General features: G+C 46.1%; 2 protein-coding genes across 3 annotated transcripts; both read right to left on the reverse strand.

Moving 5' to 3' along the window:
- Positions 1-2,360: 2,360 nt before the first annotated feature.
- On the reverse strand, positions 2,361-5,336 carry LOC112891615. Of its 2 annotated transcripts, none has more exons than XM_025958518.1 (4): positions 5,196-5,336; positions 4,051-4,195; positions 2,877-2,957; positions 2,361-2,799 (listed from the first exon to the last, which is right to left on the reverse strand). In XM_025958518.1, exons 2-4 carry the CDS (start codon positions 4,171-4,173, stop codon positions 2,590-2,592), a joined length of 414 nt encoding a protein of 137 aa, XP_025814303.1. In that variant the 5' UTR covers positions 4,174-4,195; positions 5,196-5,336; the 3' UTR covers positions 2,361-2,589. The 2 variants fall into 2 exon arrangements, with proteins under 2 accessions (XP_025814303.1, XP_025814305.1); XM_025958520.1 differs by having other exon boundaries at positions 5,090-5,328.
- A 738-nt stretch (positions 5,337-6,074) lies between these two features.
- Positions 6,075-6,667, reverse strand: LOC112892773 (paired amphipathic helix protein sin-3-like). Its single transcript, XM_025959888.1, has 2 exons — positions 6,509-6,667; positions 6,075-6,423 (listed from the first exon to the last, which is right to left on the reverse strand). The coding sequence occupies exons 1-2, from the start codon at positions 6,535-6,537 to the stop codon at positions 6,075-6,077; spliced, it is 378 nt and encodes a 125-aa protein (XP_025815673.1). The 5' UTR covers positions 6,538-6,667.
- Between the last annotated feature and the right edge of the window lie 2,910 nt (positions 6,668-9,577).

Genomic DNA, 9,577 nt, shown 5'->3' on the forward strand with positions numbered 1-9,577 from the left:
CACGATGTAGCCTAACTTTTATTCATCATCACGAATATGCCACGCAACTAACCGCTAGTAGTAGTAGGGTTTGGCAGCAATGTAGACCGTGCCCTGTTTGGAGAACGAGAATTAGAACCAGCAATGGATTCTTTTTCTTTTTGTTTTGTTTTGTTTTCGCAGATTTGAGTGGGATTCCGCGAGCAAGGATTTACCAGCGGCAGCGGCACGCGTGTCACCTAGCTCATCCAGCCGTGTGCTGGGTGCACGAGCCGAGCAAGAGATGAGGTCAAAACGGGGGCCGCGCGGACCATGTCGTCCTCCGGTCTTTCCCATCCCAGCCCGCTTTGCGTAGCGTGTTGGCGCATGGCGCCTGCTGCCGCGGCCGCCTGCCGGACCCGGACCCGTCCGCGGGAATCTGTGTGCGGCGTCACTCACCACACCAAGTCTCTCGCTAGTCTCCTCCTGACTTTGACCTCCATTTCCCAGTTAAAAACTTTGGGTCTGTTTGGTTTCTGGCCTACGGCCCCACACCACGCCGCACATCCCGCGCCGCAGGTGCGGCGGTCAAATCGGCCGCCGCACCTTAGGCACGGTGCGGCGCCGTAGGCCACGCACCAAACAGGTGCCGCTCCGAGTAAATATTACTACTAATTCCTTAATTTGCAGTATTGGTGTGCAGGCACTAGGTATAGTTGATTTGGAACAAATTGGATTAGACCACTGAATTGGGCTCCGCATCTATGGCCGCCATGGTTGGAGTTAGAACTAGGACCTGAGCCATGCTATTTTTGAGCAGGCTATGGCACGATTTTTTTAGTACAACTCGAACTCGGCACAATATGAGCACGAGGGTCGTGCCGTGTCTAGGATCTTAGCACGATAGATTGTATAGCACGGTACGTATTTTAGGCCGTGCTTGGACCAGCAAGGCATGAAAATGACCCCCGATCTCCGTGCAGAGTTGTTCTAATATCAATCAATTTATGCTACTTTATAATTAACAACAGGTACTCATGATTTTTCATTTTCTATGCATAGAAATCTTTTCAGGTAACGACGAGTACTTAAATATATAAATATCCACGGAGTATACCAAATACCGTGCTTGGGCTGGCACGACATGAAGACGTGCCGTGGGCCGTGCTTGTGCCTAGTAAAAAAGATTGTAGTGTCGTGCGGCACGCCTCACGTGGCTAGATCCGATATGGCACGAGATACGGGCCGGCGTGGCCCGGCCCTAAGTCCCACCTCTAGTTGGTGTTGGTGTGGCGAGATTCGCTTGTAGCGCTTCTGCACCCACCTTACTAGGAGTCCTCCTGGCTTCTCCGCGTGCCCTCCTCTATGCACCAGCCTCCGGCGGCCAGCCAAACCCGAGGCGGCGGCGGTGCTAAGCAGCATGAGTCGAAGAGGGGAGGAGGAACGACGAACGAGCGAATGAAGCGTTTCCGCAATTGCTTGCTCAGAGGCTCGGTGTGCTGCCGTTCCTCCCTAATTGGGCCAGTATAGATAGCAGGCCGGCCGACGTCCTCGTTAAGTTCAGAGAAGCTTTTCATCTTATTTGGGCTCAAATATCCGTAGTTTATCCAGTTACGAGTATGAGTGCCTATATGTAAATGCGTCATAACTAAATTTTTCTTTCCAAAATTATTGGGTGTACAGATGTACACCATGCACCTCTACTGCGTCCGTCCCTGGTTTTACCCCCTCCAGTGCTCCCGGGACAGTCAAAACGCGGCATCCTGGTTCATACAAAACTACAGTACTACGGTTGGAAGCTCAGAAACCAAACCTCCTTCCAGTACCTTGCGTTCGCCAAGCCCTAAACTACTGAAGGTATGAGCACGAAGCAAGCGCCGGGCTGACTGTTGGTATTGCCTAGGCAGTGAGCACTCATAAACCCGGCGTAAAAAGTTGGCTGCAGCGCGATCTCATCGTACCGAAGCCATCTCACTTTAACCATGTGTTATTACCTCTGACACGGCTATTTACTCCTTGCCACATTGCCTAATGACTACGGTACGGCATCTCATACTGTCGAGTGCCAAGACTGCTTTGGTACCTGCACTCAGAATGACTGAAAGTTCAACTCATCACGAGCAGTCCATTGTTTCAGACTGAAAGTTCAGCTCTGATATGGAGTCTTAAAGGTCATGTAGAGGGAAAGTTCACCCCACTATTCGGTATAGCACTACTTAAAAACTCATCTCACAGGCAACCTGATCACACCAGTTCCCTCCAGAACGTCTGGATCCAGCATACTGCATACATGTGCACGACAGTGCTGATCACGTTATCATTGATGGAACAAGCAGGAGGCACACCGACACCTCGCAGCATAACAGCAGCACCAGTCTTAGTTATAGCAGGAAACAGAGAGAAGCCATGGAAGTTTGGATTTAGCACTTGAACCCAACTTAAATGGAGATGAGTAACGTTTGATGAGACTTGCACGGTTGCACGACTAAATTTCTTGCGAGAACCGAGTTCCTTCCAGAATGCCAGTCTAACTAACTATATACATATATATAAAGGCTATCAGTTCGATTATGATGGGGCAAATAATTGGAGGTCAACTGCATATATATATGTACTGCACTGGTGCTTGAATCACGCGGCCAAGTTTTCGCCAATAGTTTGTTGAACAAACCACAGTACTGGGTTTCCAAGCGCCGGGATTAGGCTTACTGCGACCAATGGGACGGCACACACGAAAATCCAGGGCCAGATGTTGTTCGTTGCGTGCTTTGTAGGCGCAGGTGGTCTGAACTTCTCAAGCTCTTCACACAAATCTGGGTGATTTCGAAACAGCAGCTGTAACTGGAGAACAAAAGGAGAGAAAGGATCACACATAGTTCACAAAATGTGCCAAAGGAAGGAGAGGGTGACACTCATACCTCTCGGTAGGCATCGAGCTGGGACAGTTCCATTCTGCCAAGAATATCAAATAGTGACAAGTACAAAATGTAATCGTGGGCCTGAGAAACAAGGTCATGAGAAGCATAAGATTTTTAGAGTTCCTGGTCAACAAGCACCGGTCCATCTTATTGCATGAGGACCATAGTTCATACAGCAGTTCCAGTGTCAGAGAAAACAAAAGTAACTATATATTTGTCGGACTATCACTATCTCCAATCAAATAGCTGAATTACCAGTTACCTAGCATAGAAAAAAAAGTAAGAACTATAGCTGTAAATTAACTGTAAAGAGCATCATTCAGATGTAAGCATCCTACTTTGAGGTTGACATAAGATAAGGTATCAGGTACCAATTGCATGAATGCAGAAACGATGCCTAATTAAGCATGATCTAGAAAAATATACCCAGAATTTAGCCGATATTATTAGAAGCAGTCTAAAAATTAGCATGTGTGTCTGCAGTTCTGTTCCTAATGACTGCAGAAGAGGTTTTGAAATGAGTTTCACAGTCAATAAGATCTTTTGGTAGTATCTTCCCAACATACCTTTGTATTCTTTATTTAATCACTCTTTTATTTGCCAGTTAATTGTTTCAAATGACTAGTATATTTTGTGGGATAATCCACTGTTCATAATTTTGATAAAACTATAAACTATTGGTTGCAATTCCTAGGTAACGAGCTAAGAGACTACTTGACGAGTATTCACTATCACAAAGTTGCAGAGTGGGCAGGCAAGTTATCCTGCTGGTAGCTATCTGCTATAAGTTAAAAACCACATTTCAGAATGTTTTTTTGTTGAACGAAGACACTCCAGAATATGGTACATTCTAAATACTACAAACTTGGGTATCCGCAGGATCTCACAAGAAAGGAAGGCCTACTGCCTGCAAGCCCCATTTAGGATAGCACATGTGCACACACACCACCATGACACTCCCGGACTCACACCTGAGCGTGCCTCCTATAACATGGATTTTAGATAATCGGTACTCAGTGCACATCAAAATATGAGACAAGAAGATTCAGTATTACATTCAGTACATGGTACCAGCAACTTATTAGACAAGGCAGTAAAGCAGGATTGGCACTCAGATCACTAGGATGAAAATCATGTAATGGCAACTCATATATTATGAACACATTCAGCTCACCTTCACTTTCTTGACAAATCTGAGGGATTCTTCAAATGTCAGTTGCTGTGGTTTCGATGTCAAGGCACCAAAGACCACCAACATTCTTGAATCCGCCCTAAACATCTCATTAGCTCGTGGCATTGTACCTCCCTTGCCTGGTGAGCTGCAAAAGAATAAGCAATTGCCATCACTGAAGATTGAAGTAGTAATATTACCTCATCTATTCTCAGATAACAAGAAGTCTTAACTAAGACCAACAAACAACTGCCTTACAGTTTGCCTATGAACTGCGACCAATGGAAAAGCAGAACAGCAGCAGCTACCAGGAAGCGCCACTGAAGCTTGCAACCAACGTTTTTTTATATGATTGGCCAAAGCCAGCAGACTAGAGGTGAATTTCAGTACATGCCAACCGCAACACCAAACACAATAACAAAAGCACCAACCACGCCTGCTTTCCATAATGACGTGAGGTCATTCACTTCATATGCTAAAATCAAGTATTGTTCACATCAAAACAGAAAAGAAGCTTAGGTAAAACGTGTGAACAAAGTCATTTCGTTAGGATGGACAAATCAACCGTGCACAATACTGAACAGGAACAGAAATCCAGAAGCTAGCATATGAAGTGAACAAGTAAGAAACAAGTAAAAAGAAAAAAACGAATAACATCACTTCAGTAATCTGAAAGAAAATAGGCTAATAATGTAACAAATTAAAACAGCTAATGTCGTAATTCTGACTGTCGAAACAATAGAGCAGCAGCACAAACTGAATCAGGACAGCACTCTGCTTTCACTGCCGAAGAACGGCCGTTCCACCAAAATGCATTTGGAATAAACCTGTTACAGTCCCAATCGGCAATCGCAGCACAGGGCAAAACTGGATAAGAAAACAAAATACAGCCTTGGCGCACTAGCTGGCAGTTAGGCCGCTAAACCCAAAATGCGGAACTACCTCACGAAACTACGAAGCAAATGCCAACGACTAGAAGCTAGCTCGAACCAAGCATAAGGCAATGGCAGGAAACGCCGCCGGAGGGCGGCAGGAAACGCACCTCGAATCGGCGGGCGCAGCAGCCCGCAACCGCAACAGCTAGAATGCCCCGTATTTAAAGGGCGAACAGGCAGAGATGGGGGGCAGACGAGGAGGAAGCGGCGCACCTGTTGGCAGTCGACGGAGGCAATTAGGGTTCCGCGCCCGGCTCCCCTCCTCCCCTCTCCCTCTCGCAATCGCAAGCTTGGAATATTCGAACGGCGGTGGTGTGGTGTGGTGGTGTTATGAAAGGAGAGGGGAGGGGAAAGGGAAGACGAAGCGGTGAGGCATCCTTCGACGCAGCCGCACGTGCATAAAGCGGTTTCCGTTCATGACATGTGGACCCACGGGCGGTTGTCGGCGCCGGAGGCCACATGTCAGTGACGGTAAAAAGAAGGGGAGTGGGAGGTGGGTGGTGTTCTGCTGTTACAGGCCGTTCTTATCGTTGGGAGGTCAACGAATAGTTGGGAACAGGTCACAGGCCCGCCGGTAGCTCCTCCGGGATTCGTGCGTGTGAGTGACACGTTACATCCTGGCCCAAGCCCACTATGGGTTGAGAATTCAAAATGGCCCACAAGCCACAATGGGTGCGAGTCGTTGTGGGTTGTGGCCTTTGTTTCTCCGAAATGCTGAACAACAGACAACTCAAATCCTCTAAAAAAACAGACAACTCAAATTTTGATAAATTCTAGTAGAATTTTAAACCATCGATCGTTGCATAAGAATGCGTCTCCCTGCCTAATCCAACTGGTAACTGTAGATTGTTCCTTAAAAAACAAATAAATAGCGTATATTTTTTTCCTAAATTCTAGAGAACGAAGAAAATCTTTCATTTTTTCTTTTATGGCATCGACAGAGCTCATGATATGTACATGCGACAGCGACGTCGGCGATTACAATAGGAAACAAGAAAAAAAAAGAAATATGCATGGAAAACAGGAAGATGGATGATGTGCGGTGAGCACACGCAGACACACATCAACGTATGGAGCTATGGATGGAGTCGATCAATGGCCGCCGCCGCCGCCGCGGCCGTCGTCCAGGTTCATGTCCCGGATGAAGTAGGCGGCGAGCTCGTCGACCCCGACCTGGATCCTGTGGCCCTTGGGCAGGAAGACGTTGAAGCCCAGCGCCAGCTCGGGGCTGTCCCGGAACAGAGCCGCGGCGGTGGACGTCACCTCGTCGATGCCGACCCGCTGGTTCCGGAAGTCGTCCATGACGCGGAGGAAGAGGTGGTACTTGTCCGGGTGCCGGTCCTTGAACGCCGCCTTCACCGCCAGCACGAAGCCCAGCGCGTCCTCCGCCGACGGCGACCATGCCTCGGCGGCCGCGCTCTTCCTCCCGCCTCCTACTGGCCTGAACCCAGATCAGACAAACAGGTTAGGACGCATCGATCCTACCGGAAAGGACTCCTAGGAACTGAGAGATCGTGTATACCTACCGGCCACTGGAGAACGACGAGTAGGTCATGCCCAACGATGCTGGCCAGAATTCAGATACAGGCAGATCGATCAAAAAGTGCAGCAGCTGAAGTGGATGGACTCTCACTGCACTCTGCAGGCTGGTACGGGAGGATCTGTGTTCCTGTCGATCTGTAGGGAGTAGGGATTAGGAAGGCAAGATCTTTGTACCGTGAAGATTGCCCTGCCAAATTTATAGAGCCATGGATTCAGCAGGGATGGATTAGGCCGGCAGGCAGCTAGCTCATCGACTGAAGATTTGGACAAGGACAATGCGGAGGAATGGGACTGGTGGATAGATACTGACCGGGCAATGCCGAGACCTGGCTCCTTGCGCGCGGGTTCAAGATCCACAACGACTTCCCCTGTTCTGCGCCTCTTCTTTAGCTGCTTTTCAGTCCATCTCGCCAGCAACTGAACTCAACTCAGTCGTATGCATGCGGACAGATATGCAGTTTTTTTTCCTTCCATTTCCATTTTCATTTTTGAAAAGGATTGGCAGCCAGCCAGCAATCTAGAGTCCGGCAAGTAGGCCCAGTAACTTGGTACTCTCTCCAACTCGGCCCCAACGTGGCTACTGGGCCGCTAAGTTCTAGATACTGGGCCATTGTGCAAACAGCCGCCGTGGATATTTTTTTTTTCAGTCACAGTAATCGGTTGGTTTTACTTTTACATTTTGATTTCAAGTAAACCGCAACGTAGTCTTTGGTCTTTTACGTGACGCGGAAGGTTGTGATGGTTGTTCTTGAAAAAGATTATCGTTGAAGACATGAGTGTACTTCAAAGGCTCACTGTCGACAGACGCATCGTAGCGCCATTAATTTCTGAAATACATTTAGAAAAATGGATGGACATGTTCCACCAAACTAACCAAACGAGTTTCAATTCGCCATGTGCCCTTTTTGACTCACCTAAGGTTAGTTTAATTCTTTTTTTTGGAGGAAAGGTTACTTTAATTTTTGATTGCTGTGGTGTGGGATAGTGCATGTATGGCAAGGTTTTAAATATCCTGCTAAGGTCTTTAGCGGTTACCTTTTCAAAAGCTAAGAAAAGGTTATATCCAGCTATAGCCTTAGTTAACCCATTTAGCTGTTTTGCAAATGAAGTTCACAGTTCCAGAATATTCAGTACATCATCAATTCATCATGTAGAGAAACAACATAGGACTTCAACTTCATGCTTTCACAAATCTAACACAAAGTTCAGATGATGCAACAACCATAAGTTAGCGGCCTAAATGATGCACTGTGTTTAGTAGGCCGGCCAGAGACAGCGACCCATTCGATCTCCAGTCAAAATTTAGCGGGCTAAGAGATGGTAATTTAGCTGAATTAGCTGGCTATAGCGGGTTATTAGCGGGCTATCCTGCTTAGCGCCAAATGGACCTTCTCCTAACGTTTATGCTCCCAAAAGGCTAAATCTGTGCCGCTATAGCCGGTTATTTAAAACCTTGATGTATGGTGGAATAATATACACATGAAGGGTATTATTTCTAATCAGCAAAACTATACTCCATCTGTTTGCAAACATATGATGTTTATGTCGCAAAAAAATATAATACTTATGATAAATTAATTAGTTAATTAATTAGTAAATGCTATATATTTAAAAGTGGGATAGTATTTTCTTGTTAAGACTCCTACAATATGCGACCTAACTATTCCATCAGGATACATCCGGGTATCAGAACATCACCGTACAACCGCGACGTTGAACGTCGCTTGCAGCACCTACACGACAAACCCACGCGCTCTGCGTGGATTGGATTAGCACATAAGTATGTGCATTATGCAAAAGGAGATGAGAGCATTGCATGCCTGAGCTCAGCAGATGCTTCATGAAACATTTCAGATCGTTCGCAGCCCACTCGCTCCACCATCAGAGCTCCACTTTCAGGGACAGGGAGCTACAGCTAGCGACGGAGATCAGAAGGGAACCGATCCGCCCTTGCTCCAGACTCCAGAGTGGGAGTCTATAGGATTATTCCGCATTTTCCAAGGCGACATGCAAATCTTATCTCCAGGGTTTTTGCATCTGACTAGTAATAAATTATGATATACAATGTGTTTAGTTTTGGAACGTGAAAGTCATGTATGCTTAGAGAAAAGCTTGTTTACGACTATAAGTTTATTGGTTTTATTATTAATAAATCCATGAACAGATGTTGATTAGGTTTCTTACGGTGAAATTCGCGCTCGAGGCCAGCCTAACATGTCATAGACTTAGCAAGAGTGCTTGTATTTTTTAAAAAAAGCCATTTATAAATTATTGAACATCATTCTTCCAGTAGTAGGCGGCATAACAATTATAGTGACTTCTGTCAAGTTCTCATAATTGGAGGATGTAATATTATCCCCACATATATATGTCAATTGTTAGCTACATATACGTTTGTCAATTCCTACTAAGTGAGCAGCATTAGATCAATTACGAAATATATTCTTATAGTTTACTTATTTGATGTGTTAATGTATTGTTCTCTATAAATTTGGCTAAATTTAGAATAATTTAGCATAGAACAAACTTAGAATTCCTCATATCTGCGTGGACGGCTCATCAGCACGCACGCAATGCAGAGTCATGGACACGTGTAGCGGTAGTGGACGCCCGGGAATCAGGATATATGCACTGCGTCCATGACTATGCACTGCGTCAGCAATCCATGCATTATCGATCAAGATCTTTACCTGCCCTTGCAGGCTAGTAGTACCGGCCTACCTGCTGTGTGGGCTGTGTGGATAGTGCTAGCTCGATGGTGTTACCTAACCGACCGATCAGATTCAGAGCATATATACAGTACGCATGCGGAGCAGCTAGCTGCTGCTGCTACTTGCTTGCAGCTCGATGTGGTACCCCGTATCCGAATCCGAAGTGTGATCCACAACAACATGTAATCCAGGCCCCCGCTGAAGTGATGTGGGTGGTGGCATCGATCCATCCCAGCCATGAATGCATACATATATGTGTCATTATTTTTTTATTCTTGTAAAGGTTAAAACATTATTGTAGTACTCTTTACTAGGACAGAGACACAAAAATTTAGCCTATAG

Source organism: Panicum hallii, chromosome 5 (genome assembly GCF_002211085.1).
Source record: "Panicum hallii strain FIL2 chromosome 5, PHallii_v3.1, whole genome shotgun sequence".
Taxonomy (NCBI): Eukaryota; Viridiplantae; Streptophyta; class Magnoliopsida; order Poales; family Poaceae; genus Panicum; species Panicum hallii.